The 26,063-nt window shown below is 38.5% G+C and overlaps 1 protein-coding gene across 3 annotated transcripts in view; it reads left to right on the top strand.

Annotated features, from left to right (window-relative positions):
* The window catches only part of TMTC2 (transmembrane and tetratricopeptide repeat containing 2), a 424,604-nt gene that overhangs the window by 147,220 nt on the left and 251,321 nt on the right, over positions 1–26,063 (top strand). For 2 of the 3 annotated variants that reach the window (XR_002481957.1, XM_008058159.1), the window contains exon 2: positions 9,662–10,232. The exons of the other annotated variant lie outside the window; for it this stretch is intronic. Coding sequence is in view for 1 of the 2 variants with exons in the window: in XM_008058159.1 (XP_008056350.1) it covers positions 9,662–10,232 (571 nt within the window). In the remaining variant the exon portion in view is untranslated. The remainder of the gene's footprint in view (positions 1–9,661; positions 10,233–26,063) is intronic. 3 annotated transcript variants of the gene reach the window in all.

Raw genomic sequence — 26,063 nt, 5'->3', positions numbered from 1 at the left:
ACACTTGCTCTATCTTAAAAGTTCCTGTAGGAACTGAAATTTACTTGCTCTATCTTAACCTCTGTAGAAATCTGAAATACAATACTTTTCCCCAAACCATGATGGGCTCTAAATGTCATAGTATCTTTCTCAAATGCTGTTAGCCAAGAATTTGCATATTAACTGAAGCTTCCAAATATAATGGCTTATCCCTGAAGAGATACTCTAATGAGAGGATTATAGGTTAAGTGGCAAAAAGAGTGCCAAAAACATTTGGGTAAGCCAATTAACCTGATGGGTTTTCACAGTTAATTATCATTGAATGAGCAGAGGTTAGTGCTCAGAGTGAGTGAGCCACTTTGAGATGAAAGTGATAATTCCCTACATACTGAAAACGATCTAGAATTTTCTCAAAAGGTGAATGTAGTTTATCAGTACTCATCATCTCTAGTTAGAATTTAGTTCATCAGCTATATCGAGTACCTACCATGTGCTAGGCTGCAAAAGATAAGATGCCTTTTCTATTTCTAAAGAGTTAACATAAAGAAGTCCCAAGACAATAGATGAGTCAACCCTGTAGATCATTGGGCCAAATTCCTCTCCATTCCACAAATTCCTCTCCATTCCACAAAGGACAATAGTACATGGCAGAGTAATGCCAGTTATTCCAACTGCTCCACCCCTCAAACTTCATTCTAGCCAAACTAACCTATTGTATTTTCAGATCCCAAACTTACAAACTCTCTCCTGTTCCATGGTCTTTGAAAATATTGACTGTTGGGGCCAGGTGTGGTGGCTCACACCTGTAATCCCAGCATTTTGGGAGGCAGAGGTGTGAGGGATCACTTGACCCCAGGAGTTCAAGATCAGCCTGGGCAATATAGCAAGACCTCGTCTCTACCAAAAAAAAAAAAAAAGCTGGGAGTAGTGGTGGTGTGTGCCTGGGTCCCACCTATTGAGAGTCAGAAAGTTGAGGCAGAAGGATTGCTTGAGCCCAGGAGGTTGAGGCTATGGTGAGCCATGATCATGCCACTGCACTGCAGCCTGGGTGACTGAGTAAGACCTAGACTGGAAAAAAAAATTGACTGTTGGCCTGGAAACATCTCCGTAATCCTTTTATTTCTTCATTTAACTCCTTATATGTATGTAGATACGCTTTCCTTCCAGAAGCTTTTGACCCTCTAATATGTTTGGAATCTGTTTCCTGTTTTCCCATAGCAGTCATTATTTGTGTTAAATAGTATCAATCATACTGCAGTGAAACTCCTTGTATACTAATTTGCCTCCCCTACTTGACTGAATGTTTAAAGTCAGGATATCTATTTTCTCACCATTCTATCTGCAGTGCCCTTCACAGTGCCTCACCCATCGTGATTGAATGAATGAATGAATAATTTTCTTAAGATGAATCATTTTATTTTATTGGACAATGACTTTCAATAGGCATGGAAGAGAGAATATTAAGATCACCTGTGGCCAGGCTCGGTGGCTCAGCCTGTAATCCCAACACTTGGGAGGCCGAGGCGAGTGGATTGCCTGAGTCTGCGGGTTCAAGACCCGCCTGGGCAACTTGGTGAGACCTCATCTCTACAATAAATCAAAAATTAGCCGGGCGTGGTAGCGTGCACCTGTAGTTCCAGCTACTTGGAAGGCTGAGGTGGAAGGATCGCCGGAGCCCAGCAGGTCGAGGCTGCGGTGACCGGGAGCGTGCCACTGCACTCCAGTCTGGGCAACAGAGTGAGACTCCAACTCAAAAAAAAAAAAAATCAGCTGTATGCCATTTTCAAAGCATACATTTCTTCCTCCTCCTCCTGAAATATTTTTCACATGTCATCCAATTTGAGATCCCTAATATTTGTAGTAAGCTGTCAGTGTGGTCAGTGCAATTGTCAAAGTCAAAATCAAGCATATATTTTGCAGCAAACTGGGAAAGACTTTGAGTGGCTTTGTAAATGAGCATTGGAGGTTGGAGCATATTTGGAAAGATGTAATGGTTGAAGGACAGCAATCCAGGCAGAAGGAGGGAAGAAATGGTTTGAGCTGAAGCAAGGGGGCTGGGAAAGTTGGATACATATGGAGAAGTAATGGGAAATTGACCTCCAGGTCATAAAGGGGAAGGCTGTGAACGCTGAGCTGTGACGGGTGTTTATTATGGTAAGAAATAGGGCGTGATGAGGGACTTTTGTGGAGGGGAGTGGCGGTGTTAGAGTTATATTTCAGGAAGTTTTTCTATCCATAGCATGCATAATGGATCAAAGTGGGAATGAAGGTGGGCAAGAGAGCTATTTAGTCCAGTTTAACAATATTTCTTACATGCCTAAGATATGTTGGACACTGGAAAAAAATACATAGTTCCTTTCCTGAGGAGACCTGTAGCTAATAAAGAAAAGAGAATAATGACCAGACAGTTTTAGTAGGCATGCTCTTCAGTACAGGGAGAAAATAATGCAGGCCTCCATGAGGGTCGGAGGAAAGGGAAGTAGAGGCAGACTCAAGGGAATCTTGTGGGTTGGATTTTCTTGGAGGTCCTGAACAACTTTGAAGTGTCCTTAATCAGTTTAAAGAAGAGATGTAGGACAAAAAAGAGAAGAAGCTACCATGCACAGCTTTGGTTTCAGTGATGGAAAAATGATGAGGAACGTGTGTGACAAGCAGATGGTTTAGGGAAAAAAGTAGCTTAGATTCAGACTTAGTAAGTTTCAGGTACTAAAAGAGCAAGCGGCCATGTTACATGGGAATTACACAGTGCTGGATTATTTAGTACTCTCTTGGTTGCAGGTGTCAGAATAGCAACTCTAGCTAGCCTATGACTAAGAGGCATTCTCTGGCTTGTTTAGCGGTATAGAATTGGGTTCAGTCATGACTGGATCCAGCTATACTAAAAGTTGCCTCTGTCTCCTTGATCTGGATTCTTTGAGGCTGGCTTTACTATCTTGTTTACAGGGACTCCTCCAGCAGCCCCAAGATTTCATCTAATTGTCAAAAAACGATACCCTTTCCCAGTAGATTACTGGTGCTGTATTGACTCTGATTGGCCTTGCTTGCCCCTAAGTCAGTTGTGTGACCAGGGATGGGTATGGTGAATATGTAGACTAATTGGCCAAATCGTATGGCTTCCTTTCATCAGGGTGAGGGCTGTCTCATTCTACCCACATGGACTGAGAGTAAGTGTGGGCTATTCTCACCAAGAACTGTTACTAGAAAGAGGGAGTCTGCAAAAGTAGCAAATGCCATTGCACCAGGCTGTGTAATTTGAAGTATTTTAAGTTTACATTGCCTTGTTTGGGATTTTTTTTTTTAAAGACATTGGGTCTCACTCTGTTGCCCAGGCTGGAGTGCAGTGATATGATCATAGCTCTCGGTAGCCTTTTACTCCTGGACTCAAGCAATCCTTCCACCTCAGCCTTCTGAGTAAGTAGGACTATAGGCAGCTGACACCATACCTGGTTAATTTATTTTTTGTAGAGATGGGATCTTTCCATGCTGCCCAGGCTGGTCTCGAACTCTTGGCCTGAAGTTATCCTCCTTCCTCAGCCTCCCAAAGCACTGGGATTATAGGAATGAGCCACTGTGCCTGGCCTTCGTTTAATCTTTAACATGATGCTATGAAAAGTGTTATTAATATTATTTGCCAATCATAGGAAAGGAAGCATGGAGCTTTGGACGATGACTAGCCAGCCAAAGGAAGCACACCTCGTGTTAGTAGAGGACCCAGGAATCCAGCACTTAATTTCATTCAGATGTGGGTATCAACAGGGCAGTTAAAAGTATGGGCTTATGAACACGACTAGAGGTATAAGGGAGATGTTATCCCTTGAGTGGCAGTTGTTGAAGACGATGATGACAAAGGTGGAAACTGTAAAGAAAAGAAGGTCAGGGGACAGAACCAGGAGAGAAACATACACATTTGGAAGGACAAATGTGTGAAGGAAATGCTAGCCAAGGAGAGTTAGAAAGAGGTGGTCAAAAAATGGGAGGAGAATGAGAAGACTCATGTGCTCTAGACCACTTCATAAGTTCTAGAACACTTCCTAAGTTCTTCATTATCTTGTTTTCAAAACATCACGAAAGCTTGAAGGAATTTTAAGTAAATTATTCCTGACCATGAGCCATAAATTTTAACAGATCTAAACATGATGAATACAACAGTATGTTTGCATTGATGGCCAGCATCCATTGTTTGGTATTGATGATGATGATGATAATAATCATAATGGCAGCTAACATTTTGTATATGTTATTTATCCATGTTATATTGTTTATATTTGTGTGCTTTTTGTGGCCTACCTCATTTAATCCCCACAATGGTCCCATAAGACAAGTACAGTGATCTTTGCTTTACAGATGAGGAGATGAAGGTACAGAGAGGTAAAGTGACCCTGTGTCTTCTGTCTCACATCTTGGATATATCCAGTCGGCTCCAGAATCAGTTTTCTTAACCATGGCATTGATGCCTACCCCTGAAGCAGGGCAGGTTAACAGAGGCTATTATTTTTTCTTCTCTTTCTTGTGAAACCATTTCAACCCACTGTTTAAAAAAATTTTTTTTTCAATTTAAGTTTGACCATTACTTATTTTTTAAGTAGAACAGTCAGAAGCATGTTAGAACAGTGCCACTTGATGTTGGAAGAATCCAAGAATCATTCCTGCTCCGAAGGACTAATGACCATCGGTTATGTGGGTGCTTGTGACTGAAGAGATTGGAAAAAAAATGGCAGTAAGAGAAACACACACAAGGACAGTTTAGGTGGCAGTGTCACATCATTCATCAGTTTTACAAGTGTTGCCCTTTGTCAGTGTTTTCTAAGGGAAAAATCATAAGGCAGCAAAAACAAAGAGCCACAAATGAACAAAACTGGGAACAGGTTAAGACCTCCTTGAAGACTTCAGAGACTGTCTTTTGGAGGCAAAAGACATTCTCTGAGTCCTGTGTCCTCGCAAGAATTCTAACTACAATTGTTTCTTTCTCACATATACAGCTCTGATTTTCTCCACTTTTCTTAGAGTGGAAAATTTCCTAATTCCTTAGTGTTTTTCTGAATTTTCAACACCAATTCACAGAAGCAACCTCAGAAATTATATCAGCATGACATTTTGAGTTAAGGTGTTTCATTAACTGTGAAATCACAGAGAGATCTTACTATTTCTATTTTGGACTCATAGAAGAAAATGCAAATGGGTCTAAATCTATTATGTTTAGGTTTGAATGACTACCTTTTTCTCATTTGCTGGCAGATTGCTCAGATTCTATTAAGGCCCTTTTGGTCTGTGTCTTTCTTAATGCAATGTTGAGGTGGTGTAACGCATCCCTTATCGCTGACTTGCATGTGTGACATGACTTATATATTAAAGCCCAGTACAATTTAGTCCTTTTCCATGTTCTTTTGCTGTATTATTCATCAGTTAAATGAAAACCTCCTTAAGCAGATAACACCCATCAGAAAAATTTATCATACTAAAGTCTCCTTTAATATAGTATGTTTTGTACATGGGTGAGGTGGTCCTTCACTCTCTTCTTTCTGTTTTTGTAACACTTTTTGCCAATTAAGTTGTTTTCTACCCTGTAAATTTAAGACTGTATTCACAGTGAAATGATGACATTTGTTAATTTTGTTCATTGTTTTGAAACACTCATTTTGTGAGGGTTAGTTGTAGTATACCTTGTGGCTGCTGCAGGTTATCAGATTTATTGCTATAAAGATAAGAAATTCCAACAGGTTTGAATTGATTTTTTTAAGTATGGAATTTTTGTTAAAATTCCTTTATGGAATTAGTTATGGCACTGAATTAACAGCTTGTAGGCAAATCTCATTTTCCATCCTTTGTGAATCTGCCATTGAAAGAGTAAGGTATTGCCCAAAACAAAATGTACTTCCCAGGATAACTGCATTGACAAAGCCTTGTCCCAGAATGCTTTGCCACTGAGCTGTCCACTGGCCTGAATTTGATGGTATGAGGGTTTCCGCATGGTATTAGAGATAGGTCACATCAATATCTAGGTTAACATCTAGTCAAAGCCAGTTAGGCTGGGCTCGGTGGCTCAACCTGTAATCCCAGCACATTGGGAGGCCGAGGCGAGTGGATTGCCTGAGCCAGGCAACTTGGTGAGACTTCATCTCTACAATAAATCAAAAATTAGCCGGGTGTGGTAGTGTGTGCCTGTAGTTCCGGCTATTTGGAAGGCTGAGACGGAAGGATCACCAGAGCCCAGCAGGTCGAGGCTGCGGTGACTGGGAGCATGCCACTGCACTCCAGTCTGGGCGACAGAATGAGATTCCAACTCAAAACAAAACAAAACAAAACAAACACACACACACACACACACACACACACACACACACACACACACACACAATCAAAGCCAGTTGGGTTTTTATTCTGAATTGCTTGAAATCAGCTCTCTCTGACAACACTGGCAGTTTTTCATATTTCTTTTAAATTTTAATTATAACCCATCAAGTCTTAAGCAATTACTTCTGGGTTAGACTCTTAATGAATGTCATAGCAGGGTGTTTTAATTTAATAGATCCTGAATAACATCTGGTTCTAATATATTAAAAGCCAATTTATATGGAAATTCATTTAATACACAGTCAATACACAGAGACTTGCAAAAAATCAAAAATCAAAATGGAAAATCAATCCACTGTACTGTAGTAGGTCTTCTGTTAACAAAGAAATTTGCTCATGACTAGGTTTAGCTGCCACTAGTTAGCACTCCCAATATCACAGTTTAAATGAGGACAGTTAGCCCAGGACTGCTATGGTCTACTGTGACAGGGATTCCTTTTCCTTCAAGCTTACTGCTCTGGTTTGAGCAAGATTTCTATTCCTCTGGGCCAAGATAGCTGCTGGAATGCCAACTGTTTCATCTGTGCTCGGCCAGCAGGAAGGAGAATGGTCAGGGTAGAGGAGAGGAGGTTAAACTTTTTCCTTTATGGACATTTTCTGGAAGTAGTAGACAAAAATTAATCACATGACCATATTTAGCATCTAGGAAAGATAGGTCATAAAATTTATTTTCTATATTACCATATACCCGGCTTAAAACTGGAGTTCTATTAGTGTGGAAAAAGTAAAAAACAGGTATTGGGGGACAATGAACCATCCCTGATACAGAAAATAATTTAAGATCTGATTTTAACAGAACTTTTGCCTTTTGACAGAACATCTAGTTGATAATATGACTAAAAGGACTGGTATGGTATTTGGCAAAAAGCATGTAATTATCAACCCTTGATAAATCTATTTAATTCTAATCCCCAAATGTACCTATCTTTCATAAGGAACATTTTGTAGATCATACCCCAGTTCTTGTATAATAATAACAGCAGCCAACAGGATAGAGATATTATTTGTACTAAGGTGTCCAGAATACTCATGTATCTGCATAGTAGTGTTTTCTGCTCTTTATATAAGATAAATAAACAATTGCAAGTGTTTGTTAAATGATTTCCAGGTAAAATTATTATTACAGAAACAGAAGCTCAGAGAGGTTAATTGGGAAGCAATTTAAAGAAGCAGTTGAAAACTTCCATGCCCAGTCATTTAATCCCGACTAGAATAGTAACTCTGCTATTTCCACTGGCTGTTTTTACACCTTGGATGGGTTTCTTAATCTGTTTGCATCTCGTTTTTTGCATCAGTTTCTTGTTTTTGGAGTCAGGCAGTAAATGAGAGAGCTGTGACTCAGGAATGTCCCCCTCAATCTAGGGCTTTTCCAACCTGCTTTTTGGTATATTTATATGGAAGTTCCTCAGATCCTACTTGACCCAAAACAGTAGGCAGGACTGGTGGAGGGGCTAGAGGTGGATGCTGCTGGGGCAACCTCCTACCACATATTCTTCAGCTACATGGATGCCCAGAGCTCTTTAAAAAGCTCTGGTATCAGTCAGACGTGGTGGCTTACGCCTATAACTCTGGCACCTTGGCAGGCTTAGGCAGGAGGATTGCTTGAGCCCAGGAATTTGAGACAAGTCTGGCCAACATAGCAAGATCTTGTCTACAAAAAAATTTTGAAAAGTAGCCAGGCAGGGTGGTGTGTGCCTATATTCCTAGCTACTCAGGAGGTTGAGGTGATAGGATCACCTGAGTCCGGGAGGTCCAGGCTGCGGTGAGCCATTGTTGTGCCACTACACTCCAGCCTGGGTGATAGAGTGAGATCTTGATTAAAAAGAAAAATAGCTCTGATATCAGACTAGGCAAGACTTTTCCAGTTCTGGAACTTCTCGTGCTTCTCATTCTTACTTCCTCTTCATTTATGTTTCTCTTGTGTGTACTGTAAATACATAGATGAGTGCACTTGGGACACAACAGACTCCAAATGCCAACCTGCTCTCTGGGAACTATAATGGTACAGGGCAGGGATATTCCAAACTGAATCACTTACATGCCACCTGCATCATCTGTATCTTATCCACATAGACCAGTACTATTGGGCCTTTAATATTTGTCTTTATATTTTTAAACTTTTAATACCTTTATTCTGAGCAGATACCAGTAAAATACCTTCTTGATTGAATAGTTTTCTTTTGAATACACATTAAAATGACTATAAGCATTATACTTTTTACAGAATTTTAAAAAATATGCCCTGGTGATAGGTAGATGATATTTTGGGGATCCAGAGTAGTGGAGTGACTATGAACCATGAATCTCTATACTGCTAATTCTCAACTTTGTGGTTTTGTACCAGTTATTAATTCAGCTTTTCTCAACCATAATTCTCTCACCTGAGAGATGTGGATAATATCTACCTTATCAGTGGTGTTCTAAGGATAAAATGAAATGTAGCCAAGGAGACCAGCACAGTGTTTGGTAGTAGAGCAAGCTAATACATAGTAGGTCCTTCTTTCTTGAAGTCTCTTTGAAAATATCAGGCATGAAAACTGCAGTTCTTCTTAAAAGCAGGAGGCAATGAAATGCCACAATGATTTCTAGAGATGAGAGTATGTCCTGTGAGAGCTCAGAAGTGGAAAAGGCTGAAGTTTGTTTGAATGAAGGAGGACAGGAAACATTGGGTAGGTGGAGAGCCATTCTTCCTAGGCTGTTGAGCTCTCTAGGCCTTTGCTGTTCAGCTGTGGTCCAAGGACCAGCAATATCAGCCTCGTGTGGGAGCTTGTTAGATATGTGGTGTCTCTGACTTCTCCCCAGGCCTGCTGAATCAGAACCTGCCTTTTAAGAAGACCCAAGTGGTGTGTGTGTATGAGAAACTCTGGGCACTGATATTCTTTGTAAAATTTATTTCCAGTAGGGGGCCAGTTCTCTAAACATATCTCCAGCACCAGTATCACCTGGGCCTTGCTTCTTAAAATGCAGATTTTCAGACCTTGCATCAACCTGGGTCCTGCAGTATGCATTTTGAGCCAGTATGTTGCATGGTTTTCAGGGCAACTGCTACAATGTGGCTTAAACCAATTGAAGAATTTTGTTCTCGGAGAGTATTTGCATTTCAACCAGGAATAAAGCCTTTATGGAAAAGAAAGACAGCCCTCTTCGTGGTTTTAGTAAGCATTAAAGGGAGAACTTGAATTCAGCCTGTGAATTCCATCACAAAGCCATGTAATAACAAAAACTTCCTAGGAAGAGGATATCTTAGCAATGTCATATTTTTTTCTTTCTTTTCTTTTTTTTTTTTTTTTGTACTGTACATTTGATTTCTTTTTAACATTTTGTTTTTTAGCCGTGCTATCAAGACTAATCAGGATCTACTCCCAGAAACTCCATGGACGCACATTTTCTACAATGATTTTTGGGGGACTCTTCTAACCCACAGTGGCAGCCACAAGTCCTACCGACCACTCTGCACTCTCTCTTTTCGCCTGAACCATGCCATTGGAGGGTTGAATCCCTGGAGCTACCATCTTGTCAATGTCCTGTTGCATGCAGCAGTCACTGGTCTCTTCACGAGCTTCTCCAAGATCCTCCTTGGTGATGGATACTGGACCGTCATGGCTGGCTTGATGTTCGCCTCTCACCCCATTCACACAGAGGCAGTGGCAGGAATCGTGGGACGAGCTGATGTTGGGGCCAGTCTCTTCTTTCTCCTCTCCTTGCTCTGCTACATTAAACACTGTTCCACAAGAGGCTACTCAGCCACGACTTGGGGCTGGTTCCTGGGGACGGGACTGTGCGCAGGATGCAGCATGTTGTGGAAGGAACAAGGAGTGACTGTTCTCGCAGTTTCTGCAGTTTATGATGTCTTTGTCTTTCACAGGCTGAAAATGAAACAGATATTACCTACCATTTACAAAGTAAGTGATTGTTGGCTCTTGAGCGTTGGATTACTGAGTAATCTACTTGCTTGGTCCTTTGCCACCATTTTAAAAAGCAAATTTGTTCCTCTTCAAGCAGAATTTAAAATAAGTCCCTTTTGATCTTTGGTAAGTGGAAGTACCCTTTTTGACCTTTCTCTACTAAGCAGCGTTTCAGTCACTGGTTGTTTTATTTCTCAGGTTTCTTATTTTCATGATTTCACACGCGGTAGAAGAATCATTTGAACTTGTGAAGAATATACATTTTTATTATTGATTGATTTTAATTATTTCTGCCCAAATTATACTTTGCCTATAATGTGTGTTTGTACAGATAACTCAGCTGATAGTAAAGCTAGATGCTTGACTTGGCAGGGGAAGTCCTCCCCCATTTGTTAATATTACCTTTCCTGAGTTGACTTTGGAAAACAACCCTTCTCTTTAGTGCACCAGGAAGTCACATTCTTAAGCAATGAATCATATTCACCTTTTCCTTGTTGTAGTGTATAAGAATAGAAGAGTCAAAACAGAAAGTGGTTATTATTAACTTTTGCCCTGAGGCCAATTAAGATCTTTGCCTCAGTGCTTAATATTTGTTCTTCTTATTCCCTTCGTGGTTTCTAGTGCAATGTCGTTTGAAGGTCACAGAAGCATTTTAGGATCCTTGCACACTTGAGGAGACTGAGCTGTTTTCTGCTAAAGCATTAAGGAGAGATGTTGAAGGGACAGGAACATCCTGAGGAGTCGCCTGTCTTCCCATCCTCCCATCTTCCTTTACTAAGAATAAATGCATCCTTGCTTTGACTTTAACTGTAAAGAATGAACTTGGCTCATGTTTTAAGCAGACTCCCATTTTCCTTCTGGACACAAGCAAAGAATTATGGTTTTGGATATTTGCTATGAAGAAGCTCAGGTTTTCTTAGTTTTAACTACTTTTCCCCCCTCAATTCCCATTTTTAAGTTGAATTAGGAAGAAATTAAATAAAATTGAGGCAAATAGAACCCGAAACACATATTTTTAAAAACTGCCTCTTTTTTTGTTCATTTGGTATGCAGCGTAATCACTGCTGTACTTTTGCTCTGCGTGAAGACTGACCTTTTACTTAGAACTGAAGTATTACAGCTTAATGAAGTTCTTTTGTGATTTCAATTAAATGCTGAAACTTTAAAAGGAATCTAGTTAAAGTTCAATGCTTGAAAACAACATATGGTTTTAAATAAAGCTCTTAATTTTAAACCAATTTTAATTATTTTTTGGAGGAAATTTAGGGAGAGTGCTTGTTTTAGTCTAAAACGATGTCATCATCAACAACAAAATTTATTGTTTTACTGAAAATACAAATAGAATAGTTATAACTCATGGTCCTTGTCCTTTTGGAGATTGTGATCTTATGAGGATAGAGGTTTGGTGACTTTCAGAACCTTGTCTTAGTAGTGTGTGAAACACTGAAGTTTCTCATAGAAAGCAGTGAAGAAGAACAAACGGATGTGAAGTCAAATGACTGCACAGCAGAAAGAAAATACTGTGGAAAAGGATCTGAACTCACAAGGGCTGAGTAACCTTGGGCTAATTCCATGATCTGTTTCTTCATCTGGAAGTGGAAGCAGCGTCTGTTCTCTTCTAGAATTGTTGTGAGGATTATATGAAATTGTGGAGTCTTCAGTGTGTGCTAGAGTGCCTGGTATTTGCTTGGCTCCCAGTACAAATTAGTTAAAGGAAAGAAAGAAAATATCTGTATAATTAATTCTTCATCTTTTGGGCTTTGCTTTCTTAAGATCAACTTCTGGTAGTCCTTGCACATAAGGTGGTTTAACACATATAAAATAAAAAGGGTGCCAAAAATGTATACACATTTTAGGAAAGAAAAAAAAAAAACCATTAAAATTGTAATATTCAGTGAGATGAATACAAGTCACAAGAGGTGCTCAGAGTAGTTACCATCAGCATCCAGACACTTCTGATTACTGCAAAAATCTCTCAACATCTTTTACAATGTATATACATTTTTTGGCACTGACTGCTTAGGTATCAACTAAAGCTGAAGTAAGCATATTGAAGCCAAACTTTCATTTAGAATCTAATGATTGTGAGGCTTGTAATCATTGGCCTAGATCGCATATGGAAATTACAGAAAATTCCATATTTTGTCTGTAAAATATATAGATTTCTATGCCTGGGGTGAGTTAAAGTAAACTCTTTGTGAAATAAGTAGATTAAAAGACTTCAGAAGGTCCTTTTCTACCTTAGAAGAATAGTCATCTTACATATATTGCCTGCTACCTCTGCCTCATAGTTACCATGGTTTGCCAGATGAAATAAACTTCCTTGCCCTATTACAAGGTAACTTTCATATAAACAAAAAACCACACACAAATGTTTAACTGTGATGCAAATTAGAGAACCAGCTAATACTAAAAAGCCAAAATGGTGGTTTTTTTAAATGTGGAAATTACCAGGATCAGAAGGGTAAGGATCTCTGTTTTTATAATTTTGTCAGTAATGTTTTTATCATAGCCATCACACTGAGCCTCTCATTTCACAGTGTTGATGGTTTGGACTCTGTAATTTTTATCTGAAGCAGATTCTGGTTCCCAAACTCAAACGTCTACCAGGGCCAGGCAGAAGGGACTATAGTGAGCTGGAGGTCACTCCCTACCACTCACTATTCCTTTCTGCTCTGTTATTGCATTAAGGAAATGCAGGTTTCATATTTTTCTAAGAAGACAGAAATCTGAAATTTTTTCTGTGTTTTAACAGTGGTTAATAATTTTTAAAAAAGTTTATCTCATTTGGGCCAGACAAAATGTTTGAGATGGCTGAATTTGGTCAGTTTTGACTCCTGTCACTCACGTGCAAATGATACACGTGTCCATATTATATCTAAGGCTTTTGCAATTCTGCAAAGGAAATATGAAAGTTACTTTTTTTTTAAATAAAGTACGTAGAAAATAGTAAGTACTTGGCATATAGTAGATATTTTTAGTGTTTAATAAATAGTTTTTATATCTGCCAGGCACTGTTCTTAGTGTGCTAAAAATGTTAACACATTTAACTTATGTAACACATACCTATTGAGAGTGGTAATATAACTTATGAAATAATATGGTTGAATACTGACAAACTATAATTTTGTCAGTAGTTATAAAGATTTGTCAGAAAACACTAAATATAAAATCTTCAGAAATATGTATGAACAAAAATCAGCGTTTTAAAATAGTCTTAGTTCTTGGCCCTAGGATTCTGTTTCATGTGTTTGTTACATTATTCTTGGTCTGTAGCATACAATCTAGCATGTAGTAGACACTTAGTAAATTTTTGAATTCACACTTAACATGTACCTTTTTAAAGTATGTGGCTAAAGTGTTAAAGTGAAATCTTGTATTCTTCCTTTCATACAAAGAGAATTTCATTCCTGGGTTTGTGGGGTCTGGAAGATGGGATTGGAAGACGTGTGTGTCAGAAAAATAAATTGTCTTGACCTCTCACCAAATGATTGTTTTAACATTCCTTAGATTACTTTCACTTACTAAGTTTTATGTGCTCAAAAAATAAGGGGGGGTGGAGAGACCCTTGAAATACACTTAAAGTTGCCTTACAAATAAATGCTAGACTTTTATCTGCCTACAAAAATTTTTCAAGCCTCCCATGGCCTCAGGAGGTACATGGGTAATAAAATCAGTAAAAGCAACATTTTTCTTACCCACCATCAGTCACTGCTCGTAGTGGCCATTTTCTGTGCTTATTTTACTTCTGTTAACTGTTTTAATGTGGAAACATCTTCTTTCTCCTTTAGTAGCCTCATAATCACTTATTCAGTTACAGACGGAAAATTTTTTAAAAAAGTGTGGAAGTCAATATAGCAATTCTAATAATAGCCCAAGATAATTTGGAAAAATGAAGTCCTTTCAGTTTGATCATTTATTTATTTATTTATTTAATTTTTTTTTTTTTTAGTTGGAGTCTCACTCTATCGCCCAGACCGGAGTGCAGTGGCCGCTCCCAGCCACCGCAGCCTCGACCTGCTGGGCTCCGGCGATCCTTCCGCCTCAGCCTTCCAAGTAGCCGGAATTACAGGCACACGCTATCACGCCCAGCTGATTTTTTGATTTATTGTAGAGATGAGGTCTCGCTGCCCAGGCAGGTCTTGAACCCGTGGGCTCAGGCAATCCACTCACCTCAGCCTCCCAAAGGCGTGGGATTACAGGCTGAGCCACCGAGACCGGCTCAGTTTGATCATTTAAAAAAAAAATTCTTTATAGGTGACTACTTTTGTTTTGCTGTAGTTACTTCCAAGATGTGCACTATCTGGGTAATATTGTTTTTTAAAAATTTAATTTTGTGACTTTCTATTTCACATAAAGAAGATAAGAAAATTTTTATTTTAGAGGAAAATGGGAGCCACTGGCATTTTGAAAAACCACTCATCTCTTTCTAGAGTCAGTGTTTTGTTTTAACGCTAAGCAGGGTGTGAATGAAAGAGGTTGCCTGTAGTGCATGCCATTTACCTTTGTCTTGGGTATTGTTTAAGTTTGATTCTACATCAGGATATAGTGATAGACCAAAACTAACAAACTTCCTGTTTCCAAATCATATACAGGATTTATCTTGAGAATGTTTCTGAGGATGGAAGTTTATATTCTGTTAAAAGATTTTTGGTTTATCACTATTTGAACCCTAAGGATATTAAATGTGGTATTTTTGTATTTCTATTTTGTGTGACTCTCTGTGTGGAGAAGATTATGGAAAGAGAGGCACATAGCCTTCAGGTATTTGCATATTGAATCCACATGTGCCTTTTTGATTAGCTGCCGGGGATGGCATTGATGGAATCTGTTATCATTTATGACTCTGTCCCCTTTGTTTTTAGACTAGGTTATGGTTTTGCTTAAATTGTGACCCTCATATCAATTGCACTGAATGAAATATGATATATTGGCTGTTTCTGATTTTCTTCAATTAACATCTGTGCCACTCCAAGTAGTATTCCTACTTTCTTATGATTTTATTTCCCTTCATTTGCCTTACACTTGACTTTGTGGTACTCCAGATATAGCAAGATATTCTGATTCAGATCACAGTATTTTCTAGCTTTATTGAAACGGTAGGGCTATTTGTCATGCACTTACAAATGAATTTGGATTTCCTCCCAGTAAACTTGTTGTAGCATTTAATATTCATGACCTGTAGTACTATAAAACTTTGAATGGCTGCCAACACTGCTAACCAGATAGTACCACAAATGACATCAAGGTTCAAAAATATTTTACAATTCAGAAAGTCAAAGATTAATAAGGTATTTTATTCCTGCAGGTTGGCTCCTTTGCTCAGCTGATTTAAGATGATTCTGTATCCCAGTTGCAGTTTGGTTTCAAGTTGAGTAATTTAAATTTGGGAAGCTGTTCACCATTGCAAACATCTATAATGCTTGCATTACAGTGTTAATACTTGACACAGGAATCTATTCACAGATTATTTAAAAAAGAAAAACTCATCTTTGTGCCTTGTACTGTATTATCCAAGATGGGAATTCAAAGATGAATTGACAAGAATATACCCTTTTATGGAGTAGTATGAAGTTGTGCCTATAAATATAGGACCGAAATTCAAGTTGGTAAGTGGTGAGGGCTATCAGGGAGGCACTAGGAACTCTGAGAAAGTTTAGAGGAAGGAGACATTACTGTCAGCTGAGGGGATCAGGAAACACCTTCTATAGCAGAGACATTTGAGCAGGATCCCAAAGAATAATCAGGATATAGGCATTCATGATTGGAGAGATGAGGAGGAGTAGAGGATGTGGCACAAGCATTCCTCAGAGGCAGACTCATAGCAAATTACTGTGACCACTGAAAAGTTGTTTTAGCAATAGCATAGAGTGAAGTGTCTAGAGGAAAGAGAGTCAGGAAAGGTAGATTGAGACCACCTAGTATGTATAGCTACATATGGGTCTTCTGAGGTATGCTGTGGCTCCCAAAACGTTGGGAGAAAATGCGTGGTTTTTAGATATGCTTATACTTTGGTCCATGGAAAGAGCCTAGGAATGTGCAGGTTAGCTTCACACAGACATTTGAGGGGGACTGTCCTCTCTGTGTATCCCCTAAACCTGAGGGAGGATTTCTTTGGTGATGAGACTTAAAATCAGACACGGTTGGCCAGAAACAGTAGCTTAAACCTGTAATCCCAGCACTTTGTGAGGCTGAGGCAGGAGGATCACTTGAGGCCAGGAGTTTGAGACCAGCTTGGGCAATATAGTGAGATCCTATTTCTACAAAAAAATATTATTAATACCTGTAAAATAGCAAGGTGTGGTGGAGCAGGCCTGTAGTCCCAGCCACTCAAGAGGTTGAGATGGGTGGAGCACTTGAGCACAGGAGGTTGAGGCTGCGGTGAGCCATGATTGTGCCACTGCACTCTACCTTCAACAACAGTACAAGACCCTGTCTCTTAAAAAAAGAAAAAGAAAAAAGAAAGATTAGACAAAATTAGACATTAGGAATTGAAGGTTTATATCTTATTCAGTATGACTTATGTCATATTCTTTACTGTTAAAAAGCATTTATTTTCTGCAGACTAGTATTATTTTACTTTTTGCTCAATAATGTTTGGCATATTATTATGCAGTCCTAATGAGAAAAACAGGAGGTTCTTAAAAGCTTTCTCCTGTAGCCTTTCTTCAACAGTGCTGAACAAATATCCAGATATTACCATGAAGGGCCACCGGCACAAAATCCCTCTTTGTTTTGTACTGTCTCGTACAGGAAGACAGAAAAAAAAATTAAAGGATCTTTTTTACAGCACAGGATAAAATACTCCATCAGCACTGAATTTCAACCAGTTAACTCAATACTCCATCAGTGAAAATGACACGCAAATTGGATCTTGTGATGAATAAATAATGAGTCTCATTGGAATCTTCTATGCTGTTCTCATAACACTATGTCTGAGATGCACATTACATCACTTGGCTTAATTTTCGATAACCTGCTGCCTCAGAGGAATCAAATTGTCTGAGGGGGGAATCTCATGACTCTCAGGTTACTTATACTCAGCTAGGTACTGTCAGTTTCACAGAAAATGATGTGGTTTGCACAAATTTAAAATCCATTGTCATTGCCTAGAAGTCAGATTCCTGTCTTAAATGCCTAGAATAATGGAAATGATAATTTAGTGTTGACTTCTCAAATGAAATTTTAGCTAAAGAAAGCCAGATTCTGTGAATACTTTTGAGTTTCCTTAGAAAGAACTGGGTGGAGTAGATAAAATGAACTGTTACATCAAATGCATGGATAGTTACAATACATGTGAAAGGTGATACTGTGGTAAAGTAGCATAAAGTTGTAAGAACTGTTTTCCTTTTAAGCATTCAGGTTTTGTGTCTATTGACCATACTACTCCCTTCTTCAAAAAGGATAGTATGAAATCAAAAGAGAAGGGGTAACACCTTCCAATGCCCAAGTCTATAGTGACTTGGTGGTAGAAAGGTCAGAGTGTCCTTGTTCTGCTGGTTTGTCTTTACAAAGCTGCAGCGCCCAGATGGCTCCTGTATGCTCTGTTGATCTGATTATAACTCTTGCATCGAGTGAAATAGCATGAATTCAGAATTTAATACTTGTTTCTTCAGTAATTATGGGTTTGATTAGAGAAATCAGTGATTCTGTTCCAAAGGACAATTTCTTTCTTTCTCTACATGTTTATTTATTTAATTTCAGGAAAAATAAAATACAGTGCAAAAATCATTATGCTTCTCTTTGAGATAGGACAGTCTGCAATGCCTACATTTTGGTATATGTTTGCTATTTTGCTTATACAATTAATGTAAGGTTCAAAGAAAATAGCAGGGACAACATGGGGAAAATGAAGGGCACTTAAAAAAATAAGTATCCGAGTTAGTTCTTAGTACTGAAAATTATGTCCAGAATTTCCATGAAAATATTGCTACACATATATTACATACCAAGTACGTTTAAGACAGAGACTTTGACTATATGCGTTATCAATTGTGAGAGTTTTTTTTTTGCTTTGGAGTCTCATTCTGTTGCCCAGGCTGGAGTGCAATGTTATGGTCATGGCCACCGCAGCCTAGACCTGCTGGGTTTAGGCAATCCTTCCATCTCAGCTTTCTGAGTAGCTGGAACTCTGGATGCATGCTACCATGCCCAGCTTATTTTTTAAATAATTGTAGAGACGAGGTCTCACCAAGTTGCCCAGACTGGTCTTGAACCTGTGGGCTCAGGCAGTCCTCTTGCCTTGGCCTCCCAAAGTGCTGCGATTACAGACTTGAGCCACCGCATCTGGCCTTCAGTTGTGGGCTTTAAAAAGTAATTCAATTTTATGCATTAAAAAACTAAAACAATTAAAATGTCATATTTTAGTTTTGTGAATTTTGAGTTGTTATGCCTGTTAGCAGACCAGCCCAGGTTTTTGAGGGCATTGTCTAACATATAGACACTCAAGTTTTCTCTTCCTGTAATAGGGTTTGTGTGTGTGTGTGTGTTTCTGTGTGTGTGTGTGTGTTGTGTTCCATCAGAACAAATTGCATGAATACAAGCTTATATAGTGTAGTCAGATTATACCCAGGTTTTACACGAATGGTTTGAGTGCATTTCCATATTTTTATGAAATAGATAACTCCAAATTACATTGAATTTTTATTTCCTCTAATTTGAAGCTTCAAGAAAAAAAAAATTGCAAGTTTATTTGTTTCATTGTGTGGAATTTCTTCTTAAGCCCTGTGACATAGTGTGATAAAAGTTAAATATATTTAACATGTAAAAAGAACTGCTATTTAAGTTGAAAAACCACATGGTATTTGGCTAATCTTTTCATACAGAAGTGCTCATGGAGCTATTGGGGAAAGGTCATTATTGGACTAGAGTCTGCAGATTTAGATTAAATCGAAACTCGATTATTTTCTAGCTGTGTAACCTTAGGAAAATTACTACATTTCTTGGAACATCAGTTACAAGATCTGTGAAATTAGGGGATAATATTTACTTTGTGTTGTTAGGTATGCATATAGCAAATATACACTCTTCCACCATGTTCCTTTCTTATAATAGATATTATGATTGTCACCAGCATATCACTGCATTTCTGTAGCATTTCAACATGGTGAACTTTTTACCTGTCATGTTATGGAGCACTCAGTTAGCATGACTGTGGCTATTCTAGAGCCTAGTAGACTAGTTAATGGGATGCATGGTGAACCATCAATCAGCAAAGAATGGAATGCCTGCTGTCCTGTTCACCAGTGCTGATAATTGAAAGAAAGTTGAGGAAAAATCTTTTTCAAGGGTAATTCTTCTGAACAGCATGATTTAATAATTTATATACATTTTATTACAAGTATATATGCCAGTGCTTAATTTTCCTCTGTGGCTAATGCCTTGCCATCATCTCATACTTTTTTAGCCTGATTTTTTTTCCCTTTGGGCTCATGAGAGTGCTGTTGCTTACATATCTAAAGGTGGAGATAAGACAGGTTTTTTCCATTCTCCTTTCCCTGCCACCATGTTTCCTATATATTTTCTTCAGCCAGGTTTATAGTAGAAACATTAGTTCAGTAACTGCAATTGCTTGTAAACTTCAAGTTTTGTTCTTTTTTCCTTTTTTTTTTTGAGAAAGAGGAAGAACTGTTATCACCCAAAGGTGAATGTTAATCTCTTTTCTTCTCTTATTCATCTCAACCTGGCAGGCAATATTGTTGCAGCTGATTCCAGAATCTCTATTATAAGAAACCTTTTCAGAGAAACATTGAGGCTGGATTTTTATTTATTTTTTTTGTTATTGTTCAAGGTTTAGTCTATTTCCTCACCTCCTAGAGGGAGAACAGAAGGCAGAAAGTTTTATCTTTAGAGCAATACTATTTTCTGGCTGCCAAAAATAGTTCATGAAATATTTTTCAGGCAAATTTATTATTCAGACAAAATTATTATTTTTTTAATTTTTATTTTAAAGATGTAGGGTACAATTCAGGGTTAGGTTACAAACATTTATCATGCAGGTACCCCTGTTAATGAGGTGTGCCCCTCCCTCCCCTAGCAGTTTTCCTCAACTGCCAATCCCACCCCCTCCCTCAACAGTTTCCCATTACTGCCAATTGCTTTCTTATGGCATTATAATTGTTCAAGATCCTCTTATGAGTGAGAACATATGGAATTCTGTTCTTTGTTTCTGTGATAAATCACTGAGTATGATCGACTCCAAATCCATTCAGGTTGCTGCAAAGTCCATATATTTGTCGTTCTTTATGACTACATAATATTCCATTGTGTATATGTATCACATTTTTTTTTAAATCCAGTCTAACTTTGATGGGCAACATGTTTGGTTCCATGTTTTTGCTATTGTGAATAGAGCTGCAGCAAACATACATGTGCAGGTATCTTCTTTGTAGAATAATTTGAGTTTCTCCAGGTATATTCCCAATAGGGGAATTGCTGGGTCATATGGAAGGTCAATTTCTAGTTCTTTCAGAAATTGCCAGACTGATTTCCAGAGAGGTTGTACAAGTTTGCATTCCCTCCAGCAGTGTAGAAGCGTTCCTTTTTCTCCACATCCTCGCCAGCATCTTGTTGTTGTTTGTTTTATTAATGATGGCCATTCTTACTGGGGTTAGGTGGTATCTCAATGTGGTTTTGATTTGCATTTCTCTGATGATAAGTGAGGCTGAGCACTTTTTCATGTGTCTGTTGGCTGCCTGTATGTCTTTTTTTGAGAAGTGTCTGTTCATCAGACCAAATTCTTTTTACAGAAACCTAAATCTTAGTAACTTTGGCTTACTGGAACAAATCTATAGATAAAATTGGTTTTTTATTTCAGAAACTCATTATTTAAAAATCTGATTTAATAGATTTGGGTGAGGTGAGTGGGTGAGGTGACCATTTACTTTAAAAAGACTTTAGGACTTATCATTAGTTTTCTTTGAATATACCAGGCTTGGATGACCACTAGCCTCTTAGTAGGAAAGTATCTTAAAGTAGAGATTATAGCACAGAACTGGAGGCTACCAAATAATGTTTAGGTCTGCATACTTTTTGTTTGTTTTTGAGAGGTTGAGGGAGAGTTTGTGGAGAGGTTGCAGGAGGGAATTTTTTTTTTTTTTTTGAGTCAGAGTCTCACTCTGTCGCCCAGTTTGGAGTATAGTGGCACACTCACAGCCACTAAAGCCTCGACCTGCTGGGCTCAGGTGATGCTTCCTCTTCAGCCTTCCAAGTAGCTGGAGCTATAAGTGTGCACCACCATGCCCAGCTAGATTTTCTTGATTTATTGTACAGATGAGGTTTTGCCTAGTTGCCCAGGCTGATTTTGAACCCCTGGAGTCAGATAATTCTCTCACCTCAGCTTTCCAAAGTGCTGGAATTACAGGCGTGGGCCACCATGCCCAGCAGGAAAATTTTTTAAAAGTTCTGATGATTTTGATGAATAGCTAGGTTTGAGACCCACTGATGTGCACTGAGAGTCTGATTCCCCCATACGATGTTATTGAATATCACAACATCCTTATAAAAATGCAAGATTTTGTAGCTGGAATGGCATATTAGAAACTGTCTGTCCATCTTTGTACCACCACTTCTCTTCATGGTGGCCGTCTTGACTTCTTCACCGCTACTCCCTATCTCTCTTTTTATTTTTGAGTTGGAGTCTCACTCTGTCGCCAAGACTGGAGTGCAGTGGCATGCTCACAGCCACTGTAGCCTCAGCCTCAGACTGGGTTCAGGCAATTCTTCTCCTTCCACCTCAGCCTTCCAAGTAGCTGGAACTACAGGTGCACACCACCTCACCCAGCTAATATTTTGATTTATTGTAGAGATGAGGTCTCGCCAAATGGCCCAGGCTGCTCTCGAACCCCTGGGCTCAGGCAGTCCTCTTGCCTCCACCTCCCAAAGTGCTAGGATGACAGGCGTGAGCCACAGTGCCCAGACTGACTTCCTCTCTTAATAGAATATGAGACCCACAGGCATTAGGCCTATGGTTAGTTGAGAACAGAGTATACGCTCGTCTTCCCCCTCCAGGTCCAATACTTGTGTTGCTATACACATGGCTTCCCTTTTATCTTTAAAAACTTGTAAATGTGGAGATTTTCATCTGGCTCATTTGACTATGATTAGACTAGCGACTAGTGTTGGCCTTCCATGTATCCATCACTCAGAGTTCATCATTAATTAAAATTCAACTTTTTATTTCACTGGAAGTTCTTTTTGTTCCCATATTAGTAATTCCAAGTTTCCTCTTGAAATTGAGGTGGTAGGAGTTATTTTGTTGTTTCCCTCCTCCGAGGGCCCTCTTTTTCCTTCCCATCTCATAAATTAGCTTCAGGTAAGGGTTTCCTTATTTGCATTGTGTCATTCTAGTACTCCAGCTTGATTTTAGATCATGTTCAAATGAAATATTTGCTTCTGCAAGTGCCACAAGCTTTATAAAAAGAGACTAAGATCACAGTGTATTTTTCTTCCTATTTGGGTTAATTTCCTGATGTGCCACTGATTGTAATGCCCTCTTTGATACTGAACTTAAGATTGATCTAGAAGTAGAGAACTAAGAAATAGTTAGGCAACTCTTCTCCACCTTCTTTCGTCCCTTCACAGCACCACTATACAAAATCAGGAGCGAGGAAAATTTTAGGCAGTAACGGTACACACATCAGCTAGGTATATAGTCATTGATATTATTACTTGTAACTCCAGGAATGTGGTGGAATTTTAAAATGCCACCAGCAGAGTCTTAAAGTTTCTTTGATCACAGTCTTTGACTTTAGTTTCTTGATGTCTTGTAAATATTCAAATAGGTGACAACCCTAATGTAAAAGTGAGAATTACTCCAAAATTGAACATATTTCAGAAATAAAATTGCAAGAAAGCAATGCCAATTGAAAAATGGGCTGACTGAGTGAGAAAAGGGCTGAATTTAAGTTGTCAAAGCAGCAGCCTGAAGTTTCTGGTTCTTGGACAGGATAATTTGTAGTCTTTGATTCTCTTGCATTCTGCAGTGTAATCTTCTCCATGACTGCACTGACTTCTATATTGTTCAGAGAGGAAGAGAAATAATCGATCTGAATTTATTAGCTTTCATTTGCATATACACAGAGCTGTTGGTAATAACCACCATTTATCAAGGCTTGGTGTGTGCTAGCAAAACATCTTCTGTGGATTATTTTGTTCCATTGTATGAAAGTAGATATTAACCTCATTCACAGATAAAATACAGATAAGATAAACTGAAGCTTATTGAAGTAAAATAATTTGCCCAAGGATTCACTTCACAGAGGGGATATCACCCCAGATGTGTAATTTTAATACTCATTTTCTTCCTAGTTTTCTCTTTTTGTACAATTTTAGTGAAAATGGAAGATTCAAATAGTATCATGATAGAAACAATCATTGTTTTGCATATGACTTGGCTTTGGGAACAATATTTTTTCCTGGAGTAGCTTTAAGTACAAATAATTTGTACTTCTACATGCAACAGCAGGTTTTATGGGTGCTAAAACACAAAGATGGTTAGTTTCTCTCAGCTCCTAGGAAGTAGCAGATATGTGTACAATAACCGTATTACTCTGCACTTGGTGCTAAAGGAATACCAAATAAAATGCTGGAAAAGCACAAGTGTCAGACAGATTAATTCAGCCTGGTTAGGGGAGAGTCAGAGAGTGACAGAAAAGTAGTGGTATCTAAATAGCTTAGCTCATTCAAGTGTGTGTGTGTGTGTGTGTGTGTGTGTGTGTGTGTGTGTGTGTGTGTGTGTCTGTCTGTCTGTATGTGTGTGTGTTTTGCTACATCTAAGACTATTTCATGCTTATACATTTCATATAGGTTTAGAGTCACCTTCTATTTTTTTCTCTTCAGTGCTTCTTATGTGACAAGAAATTTGCTAGATTCTTTCTTATTTATTCACTTTTTAATAAATACATACTGAGCATCTTCTAGATATAAGGCACTGATTAGATGTCGAGGATAAAGGAGTGAAGAAAATAGACAAACACCTGCTCTCTTGGAATTTATATTTACTTTCTAACTACTATCAAGCTAACTCTGTGAGTTCACAATTTTTGTTTTTATTTTGTTTTGTTCTTTGAGTTGGAGTCTCACTGTGTTGCCCAGACTGGAGTGCAGTGGCACGCTCCTGGCCACCGCAGCCTCTACCTGCTGGTGTCCGGCGATCCTTCTGCCTCACCCTTCCAAGTAGTCAGAACTACAGGCACGTGCTACCACGCCCAGTTAATTTTTGATTTGTTGTAGAGATGTGGTCTCACCAAGTTGTCTGGGTGGGTCTCAAATCTGCGCACTCAGACAATCCACTCGCCTCGGCCTCCCAAAGCGCTGGGATTACAGGCCGAGCCACTGAGCCCGGCCACGTTCACAATTTTTATTCCTTTTTCTAGAGAAATTGAATGATTTCCCCATATTGCTCAGTATGAGGTAAGTCTGAGTTTCAAAGTAATAAGTAGCCAGTTAAGTTATTTGGTGAGTTGTACTGGTACGTGTGTGCATGAGCTTAAGTTTGTGTTTGTGTAGTCTCTTGGTTTAGAAACCTTCTTGAGGCCAAAGAATGAGTGTTCTTACTCTTTTGCATCCCCCTGCTCAAAAGGGGAACAGGCATTTAGATCATGATGTTTTGAACTTGGACATCACATCAGCCTGCAGTAGCTTATCATTTCCGTTATGGCCTTGACCTCTGCTTAAGAAGAATAATTGTGCATAAACCCTTGTATTCTTGAGGTTGGACTCGACTAGGTTTGCCTCTTAGGCAACTAACAACTTCCCTTACTTTCTCTGAAATGCATGGTATTTCTCAAAAGTATGCAAGAAAGAGTTATCTGGAGACAGCTGACATTGAAACATTTGGTTTTCTTTGAATGCCATATTGTTACATCACTGTTAACCAACTGTATTAACTTACTTATGTGTTCTTGACAGACAGGGCATTCCTGCTGACTTTATGTGAGAAAAAAAATGAACTTGCACTGCAGAGGTTGCTTTGTAATTCACATTAAAAAATATTTCTCCTACACATGCCACTAAAAATATATAATTGGTTAGATTAATGAGCAATATTTTCATGCCAAGGAGTATATCTATTGTCTTTTTTTTAAATTGTGTGTGGGTGTTGCTAAAGACTATGTGTCTTAGGGGATCCCAAGCTACACAGACCATTTGGTGTGGATTATAAAACCTACTTTTTATATGTGAGCTTTCCTCTATTTATACAAAAATATAAATTCCCTGATTTAATATCCAAAACCATGGGGTCAAATATGATTCTGAATTTTTAAAAATTATTATTCAAAGCAATAGGGTGTATTCACCCTGCATTATGTATCACTCCTAACATGGTAGCACTTCGTAAAAAGAAACATTTAGTATTTTGGCAGGTAACTATTTACAATACATGTTATAAATAAAAACTATAAATTGTCACATGTCAGTACATGCCAGGCTTTTTGTTTGTTTGTAAATAGTGTTATTGTGATATAATTCATATATCATAAAATTGGTCCATTTAAAGTGTACACTTTGTTGGGTTTGAGTATAGTCAGTTTTTTCACTGTCACTATAATCTTAATTCTATATTTTGAAATTAAGGATAGGAATTTTGGACTTGTTAACTATTTTTAAAGATGTAGGGTGTGTGTGTGTGTGTGTGTGTGTGTGTGTGTGTTTAAAACTTTTGACCTCAAACCATGTGGGTCAGCAAACCTGGTTAAAGTCTTAGTGAAACCCCAGAGTGTTTTTCACTGATGCCTTTCTTTAATCTGCTTAACTGTCTATTTACTGTTTAACAAATTGATAATGGAGTTGGTTAATTAGGGTATCTTATTTGGGGTTATGGATGGG

This window comes from Carlito syrichta, unplaced genomic scaffold, assembly GCF_000164805.1.
Source record: "Carlito syrichta isolate Samal-C Ts95f unplaced genomic scaffold, Tarsius_syrichta-2.0.1 Scaffold89687, whole genome shotgun sequence".
Taxonomy (NCBI): domain Eukaryota; kingdom Metazoa; phylum Chordata; class Mammalia; order Primates; family Tarsiidae; genus Carlito; species Carlito syrichta.
This window is presented reverse-complemented; position numbering and strand designations above follow the sequence as displayed.